The sequence below is a fragment of the Ceratotherium simum genome, chromosome 4 (genome assembly GCF_057802395.1).
Source record: "Ceratotherium simum simum isolate JZ-2026a chromosome 4, ASM5780239v1, whole genome shotgun sequence".
Classification (NCBI taxonomy): Eukaryota; Metazoa; Chordata; class Mammalia; order Perissodactyla; family Rhinocerotidae; genus Ceratotherium; species Ceratotherium simum.
In genome coordinates, this window is record NC_141903.1 from 34,570,597 (window position 1) to 34,596,130 (window position 25,534).

A 25,534-nucleotide genomic window follows, 5' to 3' on the forward strand; every position below is an offset into this window, starting at 1 on the left:
GGTCTAGGGGAGGCGGGGCCTGGACCTCCCGGTTCCGCAGAGGCCGGCTGCGTGCCTACGCAGCACGTACGACGGGGGGTGGGGCAGGCGGCCCGGCGGGTGGCGGAGGCGCGGGGCCTGATCCCGCCGGAACCATGGCCAAGACCGTGGCCTATTTCTACGACCCCGACGTGGGCAACTTCCACTACGGTGAGGGAAGAAGGTTATGCGCGAGGGGTTTCGGGACGCGGAGGTCTACAACTCTAGGGATGGGAGCTGACGAACTCTCTTCTCCCACCCCCCAGGGGCAGGGCACCCTATGAAGCCCCATCGCTTGGCATTGACCCATAGTCTGGTCCTGCACTACGGTCTCTATAAGAAGATGATCGTGAGTCCCGTCGTCTCTGCTGGGATTTGAGGGTGGGGGCGAGCTGTGGCCCTAGGGGTAGGTAGGCTGCACTGAATGCACCAAGTACGACCCACCCCTGAAGTGGGGGGGGGCTGGATAGAAGGAACCAGGAGCATCCCCCATATGCGAAGTGTTGGTGGGTGCATCCCCTGACTTAATAGGAGTTACTTTTTCACCTTAGGTCAGCCACCCTTTGACCTCAGGTGGACCAACCTTTGACCTAGGTTAGGGTGGAGTGGGGCTGGTTTGAAGACAGAAGGTGTTTTCCTCCCTCGCATTTTAGGATGTGGGCAGTGCTGTGGCCTCAGGAAAGGGAGAGGGGCTGGATCACTGAATCTGGGTGTGAGGTTACTCTCAGTTCCCACCCCTTCTCTGCCACCTCTCTCCGCCTCCAAGGAGCTAGAGCTCCAGGGAGGACTCTGCTGCCCTGTGTGTGAGTGTGTATGTGTGTGTGGAGGAGAGCAGGAGATGTCCTGAGTATTCCCTTTCCAACCTAGAATACCCCTACATGGGTAATCACTACCCAACCCTCACATGCTGTCTGTCCCCACCTTAGAATTTACTGCTGTGATATGCAATTATAACAGTTAAGCTCAGCCCTTATGCATTACAAGGGGAATTAGTCAACAGTATGAGTGTCTACTGCTTGTGCCGAGGCACAGAGAAGTGAACTGGTCGTAGAAAAGACTGAGGTGATGTTAGTGCATGAATCTATGAATCCCTTGAAATTTAGTCTGCCGCTGTATGTACCTGTGTGCATTTTTTGGGGAGAGAAAAGCTTTTTGTTCTGTCCAATTTCTAAAGAAGTGTGTAAACGCCTCAAAAGATAATAAATCTCTGGCTAAGCACCTTGGCACTTTGGGTTTTAGTTAGAAGGTTGTCATATATCCCATATTATTTGACTCTGAAATTAAGAACTCAGAGGAGAGAGAGGACAGAATCAGAGTCCAGGGGTGGAGAGGACTATGGAAAGAAGCAGGAATAGGAGATCCGGGGAACAGGGCAGGTGGATCAGGGCTCAAGGTTGAGAAAGTAGGAAAGGCTGGACTGGAGGTGAGAAGGAGAAGCCAACCCCCATGGTCTTTAGGGGGCTTGACCATAATAAACCACCTGGCTAATTGGAGCTTCTCTTCTTCACCGACCTTTGCCTCCTAGAATAACACGGCTTGAGGGGTCAAGGGATTGCTGTATGTAGTTTTGGACAGTCCCCAGGGCTGGGTTCAGTGTGGGTGGTCTCAGTCCCATTAGTGGGACTGACCCTGCCTGGGTTCATCTTGTGTTTCCATCCTGAGGTCTTCAAGCCATACCAGGCGTCCCAGCATGACATGTGCCGCTTCCACTCAGAGGACTACATCGACTTCCTGCAGAGAGTCAGCCCCACCAATATGCAAGGCTTCACCAAGAGCCTTAATGCCTTCAACGTGGGCGATGACTGGTGAGGGGAGGACTGGGACTTTTGATGCCAGGCACTTTGATGCCAGGCATTTCAAGGAGAATACTTGAGTGAGGTCTTGTGGCAGCAGTGGGAAGACAAGAAGAGGCCTACTTGTCAGTGAATCATCATTTACCCATTTGTTTATTCAACAAATATTTACTGGTCATTTGCTGTAGGCCAGGTCCTGTGTTAAGTGTTGGGGATGCAATGATAAACAACAGCAGCAATATTTTAATATTATAGTTGTGCTAAGTCCTATGAAGAAGAGGCACATGACAGACCATGGGAGTGTATATGTGGAAGAATTATCCAGCTTGGGAGTGGGCTAGTCAGTGGAGGCTTCCTAGAGGAAATAATGAAGATTGAGCTGAGATCTGAAGAAAGAGGAGGAGGAGGTAATTAGGTGAAAGGTGGTTGGGAAGATAGAGAGTAGGGACAGGAATGTTGTGGGCAGTAGGGAGAACATGTGCTAAGGATCTGTGCTAGGATAACGTGTAACTCATTTGAGGAACAGAAAAAAGGCAGACCACAGAATCTGAAGAGAATAGTGATCTGAATTGAGGTTAGAGGTAGGCAGGGCCTTTAAAAAGTAAACAGCCCTATTATGAATTGGGGTTTTTACCCCTAGAATAGAGGGAAGTCATCGAAGTATTTTAAAAAGCAAGAGGGTGATCTGACATGATCAGGTTTACATTGAGCTTGTATCATAGCAAGAAGACTCAGAGTTAGGCCCTGTGGGGAAGGGAGTGGACAGTGACGATAAGCCATGATCCTTGCTTACATTCTAGTATACATCCATGAAAATACAGTGACCATAACAGCTACCTTTACTCAGTTTATTTTTAAACTTTTTATTAGGGAAAATTTCAAACATTTCTGAGAGTAGACTAGCACAGTGAACCCCCACATATCCATCACCCAGCTGCCACACTTATGAGCAAATGGGCAATCTTACTTCATCTGTATCCTCTTATGTTAGTTAGATTATTTTAAAGCAAATCCCAGATGTCATATCCTTTTATCTGTAAATCCTTTATTGTGTATCTCCAAATGATACTCTTTAAAAAAAAACCACACAATATCATTATGGCATCTCAGAAATTACCAGTAATTCCTTAATATCATTGAATTTGCAATCAATATTCAGATTTCTTCAATTGTCTTATAATTTTTCTTTTTTGCAGTGGAATTATTTAAATTAGGATCTAAACAAGGTCCACACATTGCATTTGGTTGTATGTATTCCGCCTCTTAAGACTTTTATTTTATTTTATTTTTTATTTATTTATTTATTTTAAAGATTTTATTTATTTTATTTTTCCCCCCAAAGCCCCAGTGGATAGTTGTATGTCGTAGCTGCACATCCTTCTAGTTGCTGTATGCGGGACTCGGCCTCAGGATGAACGGAGAAGTGGTGCCTCGATGCGCACCCGGGATCCGAACCCGGGCCACCAGCATCGCAGCGCGCGCACTTAACCACCAAGCCACAGGGCCGGCCCTTAAGACTTTTAATCTGTAATGTTTCCTTTTCTTCCTTGAATTTATTTCTTGAAGAAACCAGGCTGTAGATCCTGCAGTTTCCTACAACAGCTACCATTTATCGAATGCTTACACTGCTATGCTGGGGATTGCTGGTACATCCACTAAATTCTCACACTAACCCTGAGATATAATATTCCTTTTCCTGATGTTAGGCATAAGTAAACTGGAGTTTCAGGCGATTTAGGTAACTTAGCCTGAGTCACATAACTAGTCACTGCAGGTGGCAGGATTCAAATCCAGACCCCAGGTTTTTAAACACGACACTAATCTGGTTCCCTGAAAGATCCTACCAATAGAAGCAGCCTGGGCTGGAGGACAGAAACGAACTCCTTAGGCTGGCATTGAGCACCTTCCCAACCTTATCCCCATACCCCTGCTGCATAGAGTCCCTTCCTACAATGCCCTTTGTTCCCCATTCAGCCTCTCCAAGGCCTTCCCAGCCATCACACCACCATGAGGCTTCACACCATGAAGCCTTTCTTGACCACACCAGCCACAGAGGTCTGTCCTGCGCATGCTGCACTGCTCATTTGGTGTTCAGTCACATGCTATCTTGGGAAGTTCTTGATTTCTTGTTATTGCTGCTGCTGCTACTTCTGAGTTCACTTTATAGGTCTGGGAACGCAGAGTCAGCCCTCAGGCCACAGCTGGGGCCCTGTGAATGCTCTTTGTGCAGTTACACAATACTACCACTGGGTCCTCGGCAAACTTAAGCTACATTTGTGCTTATCTGTGCTTCAGTTGAGAATCAGGGATTTTCCTTTTTTTTCTTTCCTTTTAATTAATTTATGATTGTTTGCAAAGTAATCTAATATAAAAAGCCAAATTGGACTATAAGGCTTTTAATGGGGGAAAAAAAAAAGTAGTCCCAGACCTGTCTCTCCCCACTATAAATCCCTTTCCCCAGTGGCAGCCACTTTCAGCTTCTTTAGCTATTTCTTCTGGTATTTATCTTTGGATTTCAAAATAATAATAGTAATCTACTGTTGTTACTAATAATCTGTAATACTTAGGTAATGCCTACTATGTGTCAGGTACTATTCTAAATGCTTTACAGCCATTCGCTCATTTAATCTCAACAACCCCTATGAGGCAGGGTCTATTATTGTCTCCTTCTTACAGACAAGACACTTAGGCACAAAAAGGTTAAACAGCTTGCCCAACCTCATGATCATTAGTAGGTGTTAAACAGTCAAGGTTTGAACCTAGGTAGTCTGGCTCCAGAATCTGGGCTCTTAATCATGCTATCACATTGTGCTGCCTCTTATAACTTGCTTATATTGCTATTTCTTCATTTATCAGTTTTAGGCATTGTCTGTCAAGCTCTTAGTATGGGAGATGAGCATTTAGTCTCTTATACCATCATCCTGGCTTTCCCTCCCCTCCCAGCTTCACAATATAGTTATATCACAATTTTTATTAAATAAGTATTCTGTGTTTACATTATTATAACTTTGAAAAATTCATTTACTATGGAGCCCAATAGTATACTATGATTTAATCTTTTTTCTTGTACAACTTTCTGTTTTTCCTGGAGCTGATAATTGCATTGTTTTTTCATTTGTTTAGTTTTCTAGGTGTCAATCACTAATTCTTCCCAAACCCTTTGAGAAACTCTAAAACTCCCTACAGTTCTCTTGTCACATGGTCAACTGTGTCAGCTGCACTGTTTTCTTGGAGACCTATAACTAGGGATTTTTTAAGCTTTTCCTTTTTTAAAAGTCAGATTTTTGAAGGCATAATTTGCATACAGTAAAATTCACCCTTTTTAGGTATTCAGTTCTGAGAGTTTTGACAGAATGTATCAAGGTATAGATTATTTCCATGATCCCACAAAGGTCCCTCATACCCCTTTTGTAGTCAGTTCTTTCTCTCCACCGTAGCTCCAGGCAACTACTGATCTGAGGTCTGTCCCTATATTTTGCCTTTTCCAGAGTGTTATATAAATGGAGCCATATAGTATATAACATTTTGCGTCTGGCTTCAAGCCTCTCCTTTTTATAAAGAATGAAGATGGTAATAATTATAGCTGACATTTATTAAAGGCTTACTAGGTGCCGTTCACTGTGTTAAAGGCTTTCTATGGGTTACCTCTTCATTATTATTATTTCATATACGTAGGGATAAAACTCTTTCTTAAAAACGTGTGACTATAAAGAATATTATTTAATATTATGTTAAAATGTGATACACATAGAAGAATCTTTTAAGAAAAACAAAGTTCTTGGTCTCTTTCAGCTTATTTCCTTTTTGTGTGTATACTCAAGTACCTAGAAGCTGCCTACTTCTCTCCCCAGCTAGGTTATAAACTCCCTAACAGAGTTAAATGCTTCTTTACTTCCCACCTAGTGTCTCGCACAGGGCTTGGTACATGGTTTGGTCTAAAATATTTGTTGAATCAATTTGCAGATAACTCAGGTGTGTAGGAGGGGGAGAGAGGGTTATGGAAGAATGGCAATTGGAGGGGTTTGGGACGGGGAGAGCGGTGTAGGAAGGACCTGGACAAAGGTAAAAGGGCTCCAACTTGCTCCTCTTTCCTGCAGCCCAGTGTTTCCCGGACTCTTTGAGTTCTGCTCTCGTTACACAGGCGCATCTCTGCAGGGAGCAACCCAGCTGAACAACAAGGTGACCATAGCTTGAGTCCTGTTCCCCCTTTCCTCTGGGTGCCTGGGCTCAGGGCCTCAACCTTGACCCTGAGCTCCCAGCTTTGGGAATGGGCAGGAGGACTGTGAGTTGTGTGTTTGTCTTTCAGATCTGTGATATTGCCATTAACTGGGCTGGTGGTCTGCACCATGCCAAGAAGTTTGAGGTGAGTGAGGAGGTGATGGGGGAGACAATGGCTACCCTAGGGAAGGTGGTCAGGAGGACAGTCGGGGGCAGCTGGGTGGAGGAATTGTTCCTTTCTTTGTAAGACCACTATCTCACCATAGGCCTCTGGCTTCTGCTATGTCAATGACATTGTGATTGGCATCCTGGAGCTGCTCAAGTAAGTAGCCCTGGAGGAGATGAGGGGGACTTATGAGACTCTTGGCTGAGGAGGTCTCTCAGACTGCCCTGGCCCTGACCCTGACCTCCACCCCTACACTAGCTTCTCCCAAGTTCTTGGTGCTTTCCTCAGACTGCCTCTTCCTGTACTCTGCTGCAGATTCTGTGCTGCCTGCTCACATTTCAGCTTTCTCTGCACATCCCTGTCCTGTTCCTGCCTCGAGGCTGGAGCCCCAGGGCTGCCCTTAGGGAACTGGTGGTATTAGGTTTCGGGTGACTTGGGCCAGAGCAGACTCTTCATAATTCCACACCTTGTGTTTGGTGGGAGTGGGTTGAGGGGTTTTTCTTCCTGGGGTTCACCTCTGCCTCAGACCCTGGCTTTGCCCTCGCACCAGGTACCACCCTCGGGTGCTCTACATTGATATTGACATCCACCATGGTGACGGGGTTCAGGAAGCCTTCTACCTCACTGACCGGGTCATGACAGTGTCCTTCCACAAGTACGGAAACTACTTCTTCCCTGGCACAGGTATGGGAATAGGAATGACCGTCCCCCTTTGCACCCCTCAGCTCTTTGCCATGACTACCTCCTTCTCAGCCTTCAGGTCTCAGCTCAGATGGCCTCTCCTCAGAGAAGCCTTTCCTGACCACCCCAGTTAAAGTAATCACTTCCTTTCCCATAACTCTATCACGTCACTCTGCTTGTCTCTCTTAGAGCACTCACTGCTGTTTGTATTTATTGTGGTGTTTTGTTTTGTTTACTGTCTCCCTCCTATTCATGCCTACCCCCAAGAATATGAGCTTGGTGGGATTTCATTAGTTCTCTTTACTGCTGTATCCCCAGTGCCTAGTACACAGCTTGCCTCATAGTAGGCCCTCAAAAAGTATCGGTTGAATGAATGCAAGCTGCAAGAGACTTAGTGGCTCTAGGGTGTGTGTGGTGGCGGTACGCAGATGGAGTGAGAGGCCCTCAGAGTGCGGATTGGGGTTGAAGCAGCTGAGTTGTGGATGCCTCCTATGCATGGCTGCCGCTTCCCACCCCCCACTTCCCTATAGGTGACATGTACGAAGTTGGAGCAGAGAGTGGCCGCTACTACTGTCTCAATGTGCCCCTGCGGGATGGCATTGATGACCAGAGTAAGTACTGAAGTTTTCTCCCTGCTTACTGGGTCCCTTCTTTCTGTCCTTGAAATTAACCTCTTCTGCCTGGTATTGTCTGCTGTTGAGCCAAGTGTCCTTAAGGATGAATGGGCTTCAGAGGGACTATGAACCCCCCAGAAATTATATGCAACATATTGTGTGTATGTGCACTTTTCTGGGAAAAGAGTCATTAGCTTTTATCAGTCACTCAGAGGGGTCTGGGACCCCCTCCAGAAGTTCAGAACCAATGGTTTGGTTCTTTGGGTTGCCCCTTTCCTGGGCTACACGCTCTCTCAACCCCTTTTCCTTTTGTTCCCTGTCTCCCCATCCCCTTGGGGTGCCAGGTGCCCATCTTTGGCCCTCTCCCAGGTTACAAGCACCTTTTCCAGCCAGTCATCAACCAGGTGGTGGACTTCTACCAACCCACGTGCATTGTGCTCCAGGTAATACTGTCAGTGCCCCCTCAGGGGACTCTGCCTGGGCTTGGGGACAGAGAGCAGGAAGAGGAGAGCCTCAGGGTTGGTGGGGGAAGGGAAATGAAGGACATCTGGGGCATTCTGCTCAGTTGTCCCACTGCAGCGGCTTGGGGTTTGCTTTTTGCAGTGTGGAGCTGACTCTCTGGGCTGTGATCGATTGGGCTGCTTCAACCTCAGTATTCGAGGACATGGGTGAGACTTGCCTTCCTCCACTCCCCCAGGTTTTCAAGTGGCCTTGGGCCTCAATAGATGGAGTGAGGAAAGTTGGAGAATGAGCCTCACCTGTTCTTGGGAATCAAAAATAGCTACAAATTGTACTTGAACCAGAAATGTCACCTTGAACAGGGTTCCCCAGCTGGCCATTCATTCACAGTAGGTTTTTATTAAGCACCTATTATGTTCCAGGCATTGTACTAGGAGATGGGGATGCAATGGGGAAACTCGGAGTTTACAGTTTAGTTTAGGAAACAGACAAAGAATGAGTAAACCAACAAAATAAGTAGATTGTTATAAATCCTATGGAGGAAAAAGATAGAAAGGTAACATGCAGGATAACAGTGGGGAATCTACTTTAGATAGCATGATTTGGAAAGGATTTTCTGAGTGGGTGAAATTTCAGCTGAGCCCTGGATGCTAAAAGGAGTGAGCCATAAGAGGAGCAAAGAGAAGTCTGTCCCAAGCAGTGAGAAGGGCCCGTGCAGAGGCTCTGAGGCAGGGAAGAGCTAGTGTAGCAGAGGAGATGAAGTAAAACCAGTGAGGCAAGAACGCAGGGAACAAGCTGGAGGTGGTTTGAGGGGGCTCTGAGAAGGTGGCAGTGGCAAGTTGTGCGGAGCCTTTAGACCCTGGTCAGGGGGCTGGATTATGTTTCAAATATGATGGGAAACATTCGGAAGATTTTAAGCAGGGAAGTGACATGATCCAACTCATGTTTTAAAGTAACTGCTCTGACTGCTGAATAGAGAAAGGTTTGGGGTGGGAATGGGGGGACAGGAATGGACATGGGAAGACCAGTTAGGAAGCTGTTGGTGTTGTTTAGGCAGGAGATATGGTGCTTGGGCTAAGGTGGAGGAGGTAGCGATGGAGATAAGTAGATGGTTTGAGTTACATTTTGGAGGCTAGAACTGACAGTACTTGCTGGTGCATTGATGAGAATAGTTGATTAATAGTTGGGGTGCCAAGGTGGGTGTTGAGCAGGAGAGAGGTGGGAGTGCACTGTATTTTAAAATTTTTATTGAGACACAACATGTATACAATTAAGTGCATGTATCTCAAGGCTGTGACTCAATGAATTTCACTACCTAGATCAAGATGTAGAACATTTCTAGTTCCCTTGTTCCCCTTCCCAGGCAATACCTAGAGGTATATACTTTGGCTTTTGATAATTTCCTCCGCCCATTTCTCTGGTTCCTTTTAACAGGGAATGCGTCGAATATGTCAAGAGCTTCAATATTCCTCTACTGGTGCTAGGTGGTGGTGGCTATACTGTCCGAAATGTTGCCCGTTGCTGGTGAGCACACTCCCTGGTTTTCCTCCTGCCCTTTGTCCAGTGTGTGAGCTATAGTATTCCTGAGAGACGGCCAGGTGAGCCCTTCAGCCCACTTGCTCAGCCTGCCCTCCTTTGCTGGTTGGTTTCAGGACATATGAGACATCGCTGCTGGTAGAAGAGGCCATTAGTGAGGAGCTTCCTTACAGTGGTAAGGAGCATCCCAGGATACCCCCACAACAGGAAGGCCATTCTCACAAGACTCCAGAATGGCCTGGTTTGAAGGCATACGGGAAATTTGACACTCTCAGAGCTCTGCAGACTAAACCCCTGGGCTTAGAGCAGGGAAAAGATTGGGCAGCTATTGTGTAGGGGTTTTGAATGGGAACGAAAGAGATTGGGAGTCTGGGGACCTACCTGTCTCTCTCTAAGCCATACCTTTTCCTCCTAATCTCCCTTCCCCCCTAAGAATACTTCGAGTACTTTGCCCCGGACTTCACGCTCCATCCGGATGTCAGCACCCGCATCGAGAATCAGAACTCACGCCAGGTCTGCAGCTCAGAGAAGCTGAGCACTAGGGTTGGGGAGCCCAGGAGAGGTTCAGGATGTGGGAAATCAGAGAAACCAGAGAAGAGAAGAAAGTTCTCAGCCATCACTATCACTGTTATCAGCTAGGAGGCAGACCAGTTTAAAGTAGAGGCAAACGGGGTTGGGAGGAGGGACAGTTATCAGGTGGGGGACTCGAACTAGGAGGGGTGAAAGGCAGCTAGAAGTGTGGATGCCCTGGGAATCACTGGGAGTTGCTCATTCTCCTTCCTCACTCCCAACCAGTATCTGGACCAGATCCGCCAGACAATCTTTGAAAACCTGAAGATGCTGAACCATGCGCCTAGTGTCCAGATTCATGATGTGCCTGCAGACCTCCTGACCTATGACAGGACTGATGAGGCTGATGCAGAGGAGAGGGGTCCCGAGGAGAACTACAGCAGGTCTGGGGGCAGGGACTTGAGAGCAGGGGATTCCAGCAGGCTCGTCGGGAAGGTCCAGAGGGAAAAAGTAAATTGGAAGGCATTAGCCTAATTGTCCCTCACTTTTATCCTTCGGTATGCCTACTGTTTGGTCTGCCGCAATTCCACAATTTTTTTGCCCTGTTTTTAATGACATAAGTAACACATATTTATTGTAAAAATTTTAAACAGCACCAAAATATGTTGTTTGCTTTCACATAATCCCAGACACATTCCACAAAGTAACCACTGTTAATAGTTGGATTTGTATCTTTTCAGATAGATTTTTTCTATAGATTACAAGTAGACTATTCAACATGCACATATAAACACGAACACATACATACACTCATTCTCAGAGTTTGTGCAGGTTTTTTTTTTTTAATGCAAGTTGGGTCATTCTATACATATTGCTCTACAACTTACAGCTGGTTCCTTTTTTTTTTTTTTTACAATGTATCTTTCCATGTCAATATATATAGACCTACTTCATTATTTTATCAACTGTATAATATTCCATTGTGTAGATGTAGTATAATTTAACCAAGTACCCCTGATGGGCATTTACATTATTTCCCATTTTTTTACTGTTACTAGGAATGTGGCAATGAACCCCCTTAGGTATACCTCTTTGCATGCTTGAGTGGGTTAGATTCCTAGAATTGTTGCTGCTAGGTCAAAGGCTGTGTGCACTAAAATTTCTTATATTTTCTGCCAAATTGCCTTCTAAAAAGTCTGTAATAGTTTATATTCTTTTTATATTCTTTTATATTCATTTTACTCCCTCCTTCGGTTCTGAGCTGGACAGGTCACTGCCAGTGTACTGCTCTCTAAGGCTCTTTGATTTCTTTCCTCTGTTAATTTTTTCAGGTGTGATAATTGTATTGTGGTTATTTTTTTTTTTAAGTCTTTATCTTTCTGAGATACATACTAAAATATTTACAGATGTAATGAATTAGGGAAAAAAGAGACCTGGATGGAATTTTTTTTTAAATCCCTGAACAAGCTTTTCTGAAAAATGAAGGGAAAATACAACAGAACCCAGAAGTGCAGAAACAGATGCACTTAATGGAGAACAGATTTCGTTACATGACTGAGGGATAACCACAGCTGGACACCTGCAGGACGCTTGGTCCTGCTCCCACGCAGTTTTAGAGGTTTGAGCTGGCTCTGCTGCAGTCTGATGGGTTTCTCAGTCCCTTCCAGAATCTGCTTCTCTGTCTTAGAGTTCAGGCTTCCAGATCTCTCCTCTGGACCTGGGCTTTACTGCTCAGACCCTTAGGACCACTCTAACCTTCTTCCTCCATGAATACCCCCTTATTCCCACTCCTGGTTGAGGAGGTACCTGAACATCTGGCCTCAGGGATTCCTTTTTGACCCATCATCTCCTTCTCAACTTCTCTAGGTCTCTGAGGCTTGACTTTGGAAATAGATTTTCTTTGTCATAAAAACAGGTAAAAACTTGTTTTTAAGCTCTTCCTTTTGGTAAAGTTGGGCTTTTTCATCTATAGTTCCAGGCTATAGATTTTTCACCTATAGTTCCAGACTAGGCTGGGATCTGGGCCTAGTCTCTGCATTATACCACCCCCTCTCAACAGCCAGCAGAAGCCTCAGTCCTCTTCCTGTCCTAAGCCTTACCTCACTGTCAGACCACCCACTGAGTTCCTGTTCTTTGATGTTTATAGCTCCAGCTTGCATATCATTTGCAGAGTAGTAATAATGAGCTACCACTTTCTGTGGGTTTGCTAAGCACCAGACTCAATGCTAAGTGCTTTATATTAAAACATACATATCATCCTGTCATCATTCTGTTGCCGTCAGACAACCCTAAGAGGTGGCTGTTATCCTTAAATTACCAGAAGAGGAATCTAAGGCTCAGAGAGGTTAAATAACTTTCCAAGGTCCCACAGCTAGTTAAATATCAAGGCTGAGATTCAAACCTGAGTCTCTGACTCCACACCTTTAACCCTTGTGCAGAGGTAACTGAGACATTGCTTACCAGGCAGAGAAGGCCTTTCCTGACTTAGTTCCCCAACTTCTCTTTGATGACTTTCTCCCTTCTTTCTCAGTTATCAGCTGTGGGCAAGAAAGTTCAGTTATGAGTTATTCATATTCTCCCAGAGAATAGTTTTCCAAAAAGAAAGGAACCAGTATTGAATACTTATTGGACCCTTATTGTGTTGCTTTCACATCCCTTCACCCACTACAGGTTTATAATATCATGTCATTCCTCTGCTCGAAGCTTCCCTTTTTTTTTTTTTTTTTGTGAGGAAGATCAGCCCTGAGCTAACATCCGTGCTAATCCTCCTCTTTTTGCTGAGGAAGACTGGCTCTGAGCTAACATCTATTGCCAATCCTCCTCCTTTTTTTTCCCCCAAAGCCCCAGTAGATAGTTGTTATGTCATAGTTGCACATCCTTCTAGTTGCTGTATGTGGGACGCGGCCTCAGCGTGGCTGGAGAAGCGGTGTTTGGGTGCGCGCCCGGGATCCCAACCCTGGCTGCCAGTAGTGTAGTGCACGCACATAACCGCTAAGCCACGGGGCCGGCCCTGAAGCTTCCCTTCTAATTGCACTTAGAAGAAAATCCAGATTTCTGACCATGGCTTTCAAAGGCCCTGCATGCTGGCCCATACCTACATCCCTGGTCTCATCTCTGACTACTCTGCTCCATGCACACTACTCCCAGCCATCCTGGTCTCCTTGCTCTTACTGGAATACATCAATCTCCTTCCACCTTACAACCTCTGTACTTGGTTTTCTTGCAGCTTGGAATGGTCTTCCTGAGATCTTTGCCTGGCCAGTTCCTTCTCAGACTTCAGGTCTTACCTTCTTAGAACAGCCTTCCCTAATAATCTTGTCTGAAGTTTTACCCTTTTCCTCCCATCACTCTCAGTCACATCGCTTTATTTCGTTTTATTCATAGCACTTTCCACCATCTGAAGTTATCATGTTTATTTGTTTACTTTGTTGGTTATTGTCAGTCTCATTTATTAGGTACGTTTTTTGAGATAGGCAGAAATTTTGTCTGACTTATTCTCTACTGTATTGCTAGGGCTTGTGACAGTGTCTGGCACAGAGCAGTCTCTCAATAAATGGGTATTGACTATATGAATGGATGAATGACTGGTGATCAGTCTCTACCAACAGAAGGAGAAGAGTGGTTCTCTGACAAAGGGGGCCTGAGAAATGGCTCCAGAGAGGGTGCCTATGTGGGAGAAGATTGGAACTTGGAGAGTGGGACCCTGACCTCTCTCCCCTTGCTTTGCAGGCCAGAGGCACCCAATGAGTTCTATGATGGAGACCATGACAACGACAAGGAAAGCGACGTGGAGATTTAAGAGCGGCTAGGCTTGCTGTATCCCAAGGAATTCCTTTTTACCTCTTGATTGGGTGGGAGGGAAAAGGTGTGGCTCCCCTAGCCCTGGACCGGTCACCTTCTGGGTTTTTACCAATGCTAGGGGAGGGTTTGGAGACCACATCTGGTTCTCAAACCAACTATCCCCTTTCCTCTCCTTCCCAAGGCCTGACAATGGTACCTATTAAGGATTGGGTGGGGACAAGGATAGCTGTCTCTAGGACATCTTAAGCAGTGGGCCCTACAAGCCAATACCAGCCCCTCTGACCCCCTTATTCCTTCCCTGCTTCCCTCCAACCCAGGGACTTTGAGGGCTGAGGAGTAGACAGGACTGAGGTTGCCTCTGACTTCCTCCTTTCCTGGGTCCAACTGCAGGCCTTACTTCCGGTGCAGGTGAAGATTGAGGGATTTTAGGGGCCTCTGGCTCCCTAACACCTTGAGCCCAGATGATGAGAAGTGCGGTTTTGAGTTGGGAGAGGATGTGAAAATGTCCTGTTCTGACTTTTGGCTTTATGTCCATTTTACCACTGTTTTTATCCAATAAACCAAGTTGGTATTTTTTGTACCTTTTGCCTTTCTGGTAATATTCTTAATTTTTGCTAGCTGCCCAGATATGACAAGAGAGGAAATGGAAGTGATGATGTATATAATAAAAATCATACTTAACATTCATTTAGCACTTATATTAGGTATATGTATTCTACATGGATTATCTTACTCATATATAGGGAGTTAATAGAGCATTCTGGTTAAGAGTTAGACAAACCTGGGCAGATTACTAGCTTAAGAGAGGGAGCAGAGGATAACTTCAGGTTTTTGAACCTGGGCATTTGGAATGGTGATGCTGGTTGGTGAAGATACACTGAGATAAAATATGTCAAGTGCTTAGCACAGTACCTGCCATAAGTAGTTGCTCATTATCTTAACTGTCTATGTGAAGAACAGTGCTAGATACTGTAGTACCCACAAACATGGTCCCTTCCCTGGAGGAGTTTACAATCCAGTAAGGAGTGAGATAAATGCTATAGCAGATGTGGACAGTGGTACAAGAAAGAAGAGTAATAGATGGGTCACTCTTTCCATGCTTGGATCCTGTCTGCTTCTCAACACTCTAGCTTAGAAAGTAAGTAGCTTTTGAACTGTTTTGGACAAATTGAGTTTAAAATGTGGGCCGAACAGTTCTATGCAACTTTTCATCAAGCAAATAGAAAGTGGAACACGAGGTAAAGGCCAGATTTAGGATCCAGCCAGTTTGGCGGAGTCCCTGTAGTATACTAGGCCCTAGCCTGAGCACTGGGGGCTCCAGAGTAAGTCACTGACTCTGCCCTCCAGGGACATACATTTGAAATCTTTTGCCAGCTGTGAGCAAGATAATGCGGTCCATACTTTGAGGCCCTACTAGGTACCACTTACTTTTCACACAAGAGACATGTACCTGGGAGAATGGATGAAATTACTGAGGGGGAAATCAAGCTAGTAGAACAAAGAACATACTCTTGGAGAACACCTGTTCTTTTCACTCAGGTTTGGTTTATGTCAGTAGGGAATCCTGGTTAAACATAGGGCTTGGCAGTCAGACTAACCTGGGTTTAAATTTTCTATCAATTATGTGTCCTTGGCCAAGTCACTTCAACTCTCCAAGTTCCAATTTCCTATCTGTAAAATGGTGAGACTAGTGGAATCGATCACATGGCATTGTGAGGATTCAGTGAGAAAATACATGTAGAGGGCCGGCCCCGTGGCTTAGCGGTTAGGTGCGTGCGCTCCGCTGCTGGCGGACCGGGTTTGGATCCTGGGCGTGCACCGACACACTGCTTTCTCCGGCCATGCTGAGGCCACGTCCCACATACAGCAACTAGAAGGATGTGCAGCTATGACATACAACTATCTACTGGGGCTTTGGGGGGAAAAAGTAAATAAATAAATAAAAATTATTAAAAAAAAAATACTTGTAGAGTGTTTTGCATAGTACCTGGCAGAGAGCAACTGCATTGTAAATGGTAACTATTATTACTGTTTAGGCATAAGTTGGCAGTAAGTAGTTTTTCCAGATTAGAAACACAACTAGAAAATAGCAGACCTGGGATTCAAAACTAGGTAATCTAACTCCAGAGCCAGTCGAGTTCAGTCTAGCACTTGCCCTGCACCAAGCTCTGTTCTTGGCACATAGCTTTCAATAAATGGTAGCTGTTACTTCTTTATTTTTTCATGTTCTCCATAGGTATGGCCCACATAAAAACTGTATTATCCTGGAAAGCCTGGCACTACATTTTCTGCCAAGATAACAGTCTCTTATGCGAATTTTGGTTCAGATAATATCCTGGTCTGGGGCGTCAGAGGGTCCAGGTTTTACAGCCACGTGGGCACTGTGTGGGAGCGGGGAGGCCTGCGCCGCTCCAGCCGCTAGGGGGCGCCGTTCCCTGTTGAGGCCGCGGAGAGTTGCACCGCCCGCTCACCACCCCCCCACGTGAATCCGAATGGTTAGGCCCGCCGGGCAGGTAGCGCGTTTCCGCGGCTTCCCTCCACCCCTGTCCCTTCCCCCATTGGTAGGGGCTGCGGGTCCGGGCGGAAGTGGGGCACGCGGGCGGGAGCTAGGCGTCGTCGTTGTATATTCATGAGGCGCGCGCAGCCGGCATGCTAATAAGGCGGGGCGCGGCGGCGGGCTAAGGAGCTGCTGGGCGGCGGCAGCGGCAGCTTGCTCAGAGCTGCCGGGCGGGAGCGGCGTAGGCGCAGGGTCACTCTCCAGCGCGAACCTGGACATGGAGCCGCAGGGCGGGGGCCTGGGGCCCGGCCGCGGGTCCCGGGACAAGAAGAAGGGCCGGAGCCCGGACGAGCTGCCTTCGGCGGGCGGCGACGGCGGCAAATCCAAGAAATTTGTGAGTGTCCCTCCCGCCCGGCTCCCTCAGCCTGGCCCCGTAACCGCCCACTGGACCCCGGAGATCCCCGCAGCCGGCCCCAGGGGTGCACGCCGGTCTCTAGGGAGCCGCCTCCGCGCCTCCCTTCCTGGTTTTGCTCGGTCCTGGGCTCCGCAGCCCAACATCCTAACCCCCCGGGACCTCAGGGAGCCCCGGAGTCCCACCCGGCTCTTGCCCCGGCAACCTCGGGGCTTCCTTCGTCCCCTAGCCCGCACGCTCTGCCCTCCGCCCCCATAGCCCCGGCCGGTCTCAGCCCCATCTCTTCCCTCTCAGCCCCACTTCCTTTCTTCTTCCTCTATTGCCCGAGGTATCACTATCTTGGTCCTCTGTGCTTTTCCGGGTCCGTTTTCGCTTATTACCCTTCCCCCCTTTTTGGTATGCTCTTCTTTGCCTCTCCAAAGGTCACTTCCTTCTCTGAGATTGATCCCTTTCACCTGCTAACTTTCCTCCCCCCCGAGTCCCACCTCTGGGCCCTCAGCCCGGTGTCACCTGATAATTCTTCCCCTCAGGAATGTTACGTGACTTGAGCCCTACCTGCCCTCCTCCCTTGGACGTGTCCTGACGATTGCAGGAATGGGTTGCTGCCCAGGTGCTGTGGTCACTGGGCATGACGTGAATTTGCTTCCCAGTAGTTCTCTATCCAGAGAACCTGTCTCTTTGCCCTGTTGCTTATCACTTTTCAGGGAGGTACAGCTTCTCTCATGCTCGTGCCCTTCTTGAGCTAGGATGGTGATAAACCTCCCCCGTGGGGAGGAAGTTAGACGGCAAGTCCAAGAAGTTTGTGGGTAACTGAGTTGCTTTTTATACATTTCCCATGATAACCATCCTCTACTCTTCTGCCACCTCTTGTGCCCCAAGGCTACTGAGATCCCTTTTCCCACCTGTAGAAGAGTGTTGCTTTCCTCAGGTGCCAGTTACTTCCAATCCGAGTCTGAAGGAATACTGATATTCATGTAACACTGTCATTTTTCTTTACCTTTGCCCACACTAAATGCTCTTTTTTACTCCTTTCTCCAAGGAGCTGTTTGCTGCTTACGGTAAATGCTTTGAAAGATATGGGGCACTATCCAAGAGAGGGAGAGTCTTGTATCTTAATAATCATTTGCTAGTTGTACCTGTAGTTACTTAGTCTTCTCTTCCAGGTAGTCACACCCCTACGCCAGTATCTCTTTTTTTTTTTTTAAAGATTTTATTTATTCATTTTTTTCCCCCCAAAGCCCCAGCAGATAGTTGTATGTCATAGGTTCACATCCTTCCAGTTGCTGTACGTGGGACTCGGCCTCGCGCTGGACGGAGAAGTGGTGCCTTGGGGCGCGCCCGGGATCCGAACCCGGACCGCCAGCATCAGAGCGCGCGCACTCAACCGCTAAGCCACAGAGCCGGCCCCGCCAGTATCTCTTTTTACTAACCAAATGGCTTCTCTTTCCTCTGTCTTTCTCTTATCCCCACTTCTTAGCGTTCTGACCCAACTTAAGTTTGAGAAGAAAACTGATAAAGTGATGGAAACAGGAAGAAAGTGTTGCTTTGGGACCTAGAGGGTTGAAGCGTGGAGGGGACTAAACAGAATTAAAATAGTGACTCATCTCTTCCTATTTCTAGCAAGGCAGGTGCTTCTAGACTGTCCTTTCCAGTGACTTACAGGCTGTTAGTAACTGCCTGTTTTTATCTGGCCAACACCTTTTTTTCCAGAAATGTAAATAGTAGTGGTGACCCTCCCCATATGGTGACTAAAGCAACATTTCCTCGTTTCTTTAGGATAAGACTCAACCCTCTAGTTAGAGAGCTTTCCTCCTAAGACTTAAGTTCTAGGGCCCCTATTCTATTTCTGTATCTTTTTGTTTTGCTTTTGTTTCCATGGGTACTGTTTGACCTTCCTCACCCGAATTCCAGCTACTCCTGCTGATTTATAGTGACCTCTGTGACTTGTAAATGTTTTTCAAGTACTTGATAGAATTTTATGTGTGCTTTTTTTTTGATCTAACACTTGTGTGTTTCACAAATTTGTGAAATCTACTAAGTATGTGGTGCTGAAACACCTCAGATACCTGAGGAAGCTGAACTTCTTTTCACCTGTTTTTTGGAATGTCCATGGAGTCTTGTATATGCTGAGTGGATTTGGCTCAGAGCTGTTGGTATTTGCTTTGGAAGAAGGTGGAGCTGAACCAAGTTCTCTTTTTCTTAGGTGTTGGTCTTAACTCTTAACCTGCTGAATTTTAAAATGTATGTAACATTGCACTGAGGAGAATTGGACTGATAGCTAGGGGATTGGAAAGTTTCTAGGAAAGTAGTGCTTCTTACCCCCTTTATTGCCAACTATAACGTACCTCAAGGCATCAAAATATTGTCTTTCTCATTGCTCTTTTTATGAGAACTCAGTGGAAATGAGAGACTAGGAGGAGCGTTGCAATCCACTTCTCTTTGTGGCTGTGTATGTATATGTGGGTGGGTGGAGTGGGTGAGATGGCTGGTGTGCTTTTGTTACCCATGGCTTAGTTTTCTTGAACTACAGGCTAAAAGTGAACTCAAAGCTGTTTCGCCTACTCCACCTTTTCTAGAGTGTGTCCTCTGGAACTCCGTTAAGAATGTACTTTATGAAACTGCACTGGTTTGTGACTTAGTGTGTGCGAAGGTTATTTGTTTGCATCTGAGGGGTTACTAATCTCTTTAGCTGCTGCGTACCTTTCCAGGCTTATGCAGGTTCTAAATACAGATCAGCTGATGAGAACAGAGCTCACAAATTGCCTAAGATCTATTACCTCCTGAGGCATTTGTGTGGAAAGGACATGGAGTCTGAGCTTAAAAAGTGGTTGGGAATCATCTTTTAAAAACACGTGGTGGTTAGAGTTCTGACGTTTGTGGCTGAAGCCAGGCTACTTGGTATTCCCCCTTGGTTCTTCCCCCTTGGTTCTTCATAAGTCTGTCTTCTCCTGGGCCATGAGCATGTTTATCCCTTCTCTGGCATTATTCTAGTTCCTTTCAGAAGTCCTTAAGATGAAGGAAAATAAAAATTCTGAATGAATAGAGTGTTTTCTGACTTTTCAGCAGTGATGAATGTGGGTGTCAAATAGACTGATTTCTGAAATGTGTGTAAGGGGAGTGAGTATAACCAGGATGTTAGGAGACTGCAGAGTGTTCCTACATTTTACAGACTGCCTGTCTTCTCATACAATCAGGAAGCTGATACATTCTAAGAAAGAATGTTGCTGCCTGATTCAGCTAGGAGCATAATTTTGTAAAACATGAATTTTAGTGTAGGGTTAGAGAGAATAGATATATAATTTTTTAAATCTTGTTTAATTTTGGATGCCTGTGTTGAATTATTACCATGTTGCAGTTTCATGCCCTTCTAAAAGCAAATTGATAGTGGAAGTGTAAATGTTTAGTTCTGTCCACAATGACAGCAAAGGTGAAGGATGCCAAGCAGAATTTTAAACAGATATTAGGAAAGGTAGAGAATATGAAAGAAGTGGAGTTGTTCGTGCAGATATCTGCTTCTCTCCTCTTAAAGAAGACATTAACTTTGATCCAAAAGGTTGCAGAAAACCAAGGAGTATACAGAGAGCTTTATGCAAGTCACATGGGTTTTTTTGAAAGATGATAAACACAGGGATTACTTATTTTGGAAAGAGGGAGGGGAGCCTACAGGAATGTTATTTAGATGTTTGAGATGACAGAATGATACCTTAAAAATTTCTGCCCTTCTTCCTGCCTTGTCTTTAAAGAGGCAGACCAAGGATCCACTTGATAATGTTACTTTTACTTGTGTCAAGGGAAATCCTTCCTCACAGGAGGTGAAACTGAGGGAATGCCTCTGAATTAAAATCTCTGCCTTGGGAGAGTTGGTAAATGTTAGGATCCTTTTATAAAAAGAGCTGTAAATTTTATGACCTGTAAATTATGTTTATTATAAAAGCTAAGAAAATAGTTGTAAGTGAAGTGAGAAGTGATTTAACTTTGTTGATGGGCATAGGGGTCAGAATAGGCTAATTTTATTTCCTGTGTGATAGAATAACCTTTGATATCCCCTGGGGCCCTCAGTGTATTTTATAAATGGATTCCAACGTTATTCTTGGAGAGTGGTATATTTTCAGTGAAACGTAATAGAGGCTTAAAAGATAAAGTTATGCCACATATGATTTAGAACAGGTTAAAATCATGTTTATTAATAAGAAATACTAGGTATTATAGAGAAACAAAGGGTTTGTATATGCACGTGGTGTTTTCTCCCATTTTATAGCTCAGTTAGCTGAAATGATTTATGACTACGAAAAGTATCCCCATTTTGAAGCAAACTGTGTTACTTAAGAGTTTTTCTTTGTTGTGTTGAGCCTCCTATTCTCAATCCTTTTGTTTGAAAGCAGTAGGAAAAAATTCACCTCTTGCTACCTAGCAAAGCAGCATGGGGTGTTTGCCCCTAGTTAGGGTTAGGTGAGACAAAGCCAGCCCTCTCCCCTTGCAGACAAAGCTGCCTATCATCCCCTCCCTCTTTGTTTGCATTCCCTCCCTGCTTCTTATAGGGGCTCGTTGGAGTCCCATGGACAGCCAGGCCTTTGGGGAATCAGGAGTGGTAAAAGCTGTTGATAACTAAGATTTCTTAAAACCTTGAAGCTAAAATTGACAACAAGTAAAGAATATTTTAATCACTATGAACATATTTTACTTTATTTTCTACGTTTTTTTTTTTTTACAAACAGTTTTTAGAATCAGGAAACTCTTTTTAAGAAAATAAAAGAGTTACTGAAGGAAAAGAGAAATATGAGACCAGTATTTTAATGAATTTTACCACCAATTACAGGATAACTCTGGGTGAATCATTGTTCTTTCAACTTTGAGATTCTTACTTCCATTCATTATTAAAGCTTGCTATGAATGGTAGCCTTAAAATTTTAGAGTTGGAAGGACTCTAAATGTCATCAAGCCCAAACACCCACTCAGTGCAGCAATCTCTTCTTACAGTTGTAGGTTGGAAACATCAGGGGGCTACGGGGTGGAAATTGGATAAATGAGTGGAGGAGGAGAAACAGAAATTTTGGATTCTACATTTCCTTTAGTAAATTTCAGGATCTTGGAGTAGCTTGAGTAGTAGAAAGGGATTATATGAGAGGAACAGATAGACCAAAAGCTATGAGACTGAGAGGGAGAAGATCGAAGAAATTGGCTTTCTGTTGCTTGGCTCTGTGACAATTAGGGAGTGTCAGTTTGTCCTTTAAATATTTGCTTAAATTTCTTTCCTCCAAGAAGGGGGACAGAACACCTAAGGGGACACAAAGGAGAACAAGCATAACAGAACTGAATTAAGAGGAACACATGGCATTCTTATGTAGAAACATTCTTGTATGGATGATGGGAAATTCCATCCTTGGTGGTGGTTATAAGTGGTCCTCAGGCAGTAGCTACTTGAGCATTTTGTTAGGGTAGCAGATATAGGTAGAGTTTATGGTGTCCTGGATTATTTTTCTGAATTTCTGATTCTGTGACTTATTCCCTGTTTTAGGAATAGTACTGTGTGAAAGCATAGGATTTGCGTTTTCTTTTAAGATTTCACATACTTTAAGGACCCAACAGAGGATGATGTTTAAGCCATCTTTGATCCTAAAGGTCACACAAAACCAAGGAGAATACCTTGGTAGTGGGCTTACATCTCAGATATAGCTGCCTTTTTTTTATGTTAGAACTTTAGGATCAAGTAAAAAGGATAACCCTCACTTTCTTTTTTTTTTTCCTGGAGTAGGTCACTCTTTATTCAGGGGTCTTTACCATTTTTTTTTTTTACAGCGTTATTGATGTATAATTAACATATAATAAACTACATATATTTAGTCACAATTTGTGAAACCATTACCACAATCAAGATAATGAATATATCTGTCACCCTCAAGAGTTTCCTCCTGCATCTTTGTAATCTCTCCCTCCCATCCCTCCCTGTGCCCCCATCCCCAGGTAACTAGATATTTGCTTTCTGTAACTATAGATTAGTTTGTATTTTCTATAAGTTTATGTAAATGGAATCCTACAAAATGAACCCTTGTTTCTGGCTTCTTTCAGCGTAATATATGTTGTTAAAATATATTAATAGCTCATTTTTTTTATTGCTGAGTAATTCATTTTGAATGGATTTACTATAATTGGTTATTCATTTACCTGTTGTTGGGCATTTGGGTTGTTTCCAGTTTTGGGTTGTTTTTTGTTGTCGTTGTTGTTGTTTACATTCATATACAAGTTTTTGTCTGAACATATGCCTTCATTTCTCTTTTGTAAATACCTGGGAGTGGAATGACTAGGTTATATGGTAGGGCTATGTTAATTTTTTAAGAAATTGCCCAACTGTTTTCCAAAGTGGTTGTACCATTTTACATTCCCACAAGCAATATATGAGTTCTGGTTCCTTCCCAACTCTTGGTATGATCAGTCTTAAATTTTAGCCATTCTACTGGTTGTGTATAGCTATCTCAATCTGGGTTTAATTTGCGTTTCCATAATGATGTTGAATGTCTTTTCAAGTGCTTATTTGCTATCTGCATATCTTCCTTGAAGCGTCTGTTCAAAATCTTTGCCGGGTTAAATTTTTTTATTATGGTCTAAATATACGTCCTTTGTTGGATATATGTTTTGCAGATATTTTCTTCCTCCTGTGACTTGCCTTTTTGTTTTCTTAACAGTGTGTTTTTAAGAACAAAAGTGTTTGATTTTCATGAAGACCAATTTTTTTGCTTTTTGTGTCTTATTTCAAAAATCTTTGCTAAAATCACAGTCACTAAGATTTTCTCCTCTGTTTTCTTCTAAAAATGATGTAGATTTTGCTCTTAAATTCTCCTCTTTTCCACTGTGGATGTGAGCTATATTCCACACATTCTCTTTGGGGTGTAAATTTTCCCCCGTAGGCAAGACAGAACATTTCTGATATTCTTAGGATTGAGGACCTTAGAGATTCCATTTATCCTGGAAGCATTTTCATCTTCTTATGTGGTGCTAGAAACCTTTTGTTTTCCTGTACTCAGTGTGCTACAGGTTGTATAAGGGCAATCTTCCTATCTATAAATATTAGTGAATGTTCAGCATCTTTATGGATAGGAAGATTAATTCATTCCAGACTGGAAGGACAGGGAGTAATAATAACAATAACAGTAACAGTAATAATAGTTGTTTGTTGCATACTTACTGTTGCTCTAGCCCTGTGCCGAAGAGCTTTAGATTCATTATCTCCTTAATCTCTACATCTACCTTATAAAACAGGTACTATTGTTATTCGCATTTTATAGATAATTAAACTCAGTGAGATCAAGCAACTTGCTTAGGGTCATAGAACTAGGATTCAAGTGTAGGTCTAGCTGATTAAAAGACAACATGTTCTTATTCACCACATTGTGCTGACAGTTTACAAGTGCCCAGTTTTTGTGCCTGCAGTATAAAAGAGTATTCATTGCTAGCAATTTCATAGAAAATTTTGATGGTATCTCTTTTGACAACTATGGTCTATTAAAACTGGACTCTCCTCTAGATCAGTTGGTGGGAAAGAAGTATTGGGTCTAGATGTACAAAGTGCAGTGGCTAAATGCCTAACTGCTGTTTGCGTTTAGTAATTTAGACTTTGAAACCATTGCAAGAATCTTAATTAAACCTTTCTTATCTTAGGGATGAAAAAGTAGCTATTACAGTGCATGCAAAACCTATCTTTCCCCCTGGCTCATGAGTTATTAAGAAGTTGTCAATTATTTTTTTTTTAAATATAACCTTATCTCCTTTTTAAGTAGAACAGCTCTAAAAGCGGCACCTGTTAGGAATTTTAGTTGTTTAAATTGCTGAGAGCAGCAGGTAGTGGTGACGAAAGGGGAGGAGGGAGCTGTTGCTAAACCATCTCTATAGTTATCTTTTCTATGTTTTAGAGTTGGCATGTGGTGTTCTTTGAGACCTCTCTTTATGGCCCTAAAACTTGACTGTAAGGATGGCAAATGGCTAAAAACTACAGGGTCTCTTCTGAGTCTGGGGACTGCTGAAGTTTGTTCTTTAGACCTGGCAGTTATTTGCCTGTAGTTAATAATTAAGGCATTGACACCGAGATCCAGGTACCTGGAACTAGGATTTTCTGTATGACTGGTGGCAAAGAGTAGAGAATAGAGTTTCTCTTGTTTGTCTGAACCTACATGGATCTACCCTAGATCCAAAAGGCTGATCAAGAAGTCATGTGGTTGTCCTATCAAGTTCAGTCCTTGTTTTTTAAGAGATTGTAATCTCAGCCATGTCTATAGAAGAATGGGTAGGAAAAGCTCTTGAGGCCCTGAGTTTAGACTTTAAAAGCTGGAGAAATTCAGAGAAGTAAAGGAATTAAGTGGGAAGATTACTGGACTGAGAGTCAGAAGACCTAGGCTTCAGAATCGTAGAATGCTGGAGATGAAAAGGATGCTAAAAATTATTTCGTTCAAAGCCTTTGTTTTACACATTAAGAAATGTGGGCCTAGAGAAGGGATCTGTCCAAATTTACAACTAGACTTAGGACTAGAACCCTATCTCTCACTCCCCCTGAAGTATTTTTTCCATATATTGCTGCTTAGTCTGACCTTGCTACTAATTAACCATGTGAACTCTAGGTAAGTCACTCCACTTTTCTTGGTTTTTTTCTTGTAAAATTAGAGTGTTAGCATGAATGATTTCAGAAGTCTATACTTATGTCCCAAATTCTATCTATGATCCAGAATATAATTGTGGGCAGTGCTAGTTAGCTTCACAGAAGATGGGGGACATGACAGGCCCTGGAAGCAATCCAAGGATTGGTAGAGAAGAGGGGGAAGGGATTTCATGAGGTGAGGAGCA

The 25,534-nt window shown here is 44.2% G+C and overlaps 2 protein-coding genes across 3 annotated transcripts in view; both read left to right on the top strand.

Annotated features, from left to right (window-relative positions):
• The first annotated feature begins 51 nt into the window (after positions 1–51).
• On the top strand, positions 52–14,376 carry HDAC3 (histone deacetylase 3). Its single transcript, XM_004420058.3, has 15 exons — positions 52–189; positions 285–367; positions 1,681–1,823; positions 5,909–5,990; positions 6,118–6,174; positions 6,296–6,351; positions 6,746–6,879; positions 7,407–7,487; positions 7,860–7,933; positions 8,094–8,158; positions 9,384–9,473; positions 9,602–9,660; positions 9,919–9,998; positions 10,281–10,438; positions 13,725–14,376. The coding sequence occupies exons 1-15, from the start codon at positions 135–137 to the stop codon at positions 13,792–13,794; spliced, it is 1,287 nt and encodes a 428-aa protein (XP_004420115.1). The 5' UTR covers positions 52–134; the 3' UTR covers positions 13,795–14,376.
• A 2,117-nt stretch (positions 14,377–16,493) lies between these two features.
• LOC101407382 (protein diaphanous homolog 1) overlaps positions 16,494–25,534 on the top strand; it is a 39,193-nt gene continuing 30,152 nt past the window's right edge. For both annotated transcript variants that reach the window (XM_087429645.1, XM_087429646.1), the window contains exon 1: positions 16,494–16,687. In XM_087429645.1, the coding sequence (XP_087285771.1) occupies positions 16,571–16,687 (117 nt within the window). In that variant the 5' untranslated portion in view covers positions 16,494–16,570. The remainder of the gene's footprint in view (positions 16,688–25,534) is intronic.

Excerpts from the sequence above, each read along its gene's own strand:
- HDAC3 (XM_004420058.3), top strand. The coding sequence starts at position 135 with ATGGCCAAGACCGTGGCCTATTTCTACGACCCCGACGTGGGCAACTTC. Across the intron at positions 1,824-5,908 it reads TTCAACGTGGGCGATGACTG|CCCAGTGTTTCCCGGACTCT; the intron begins GTGAGGGGAGGA and ends TCTTTCCTGCAG. Across the intron at positions 9,474-9,601 it reads CGAAATGTTGCCCGTTGCTG|GACATATGAGACATCGCTGC; the intron begins GTGAGCACACTC and ends GGTTGGTTTCAG.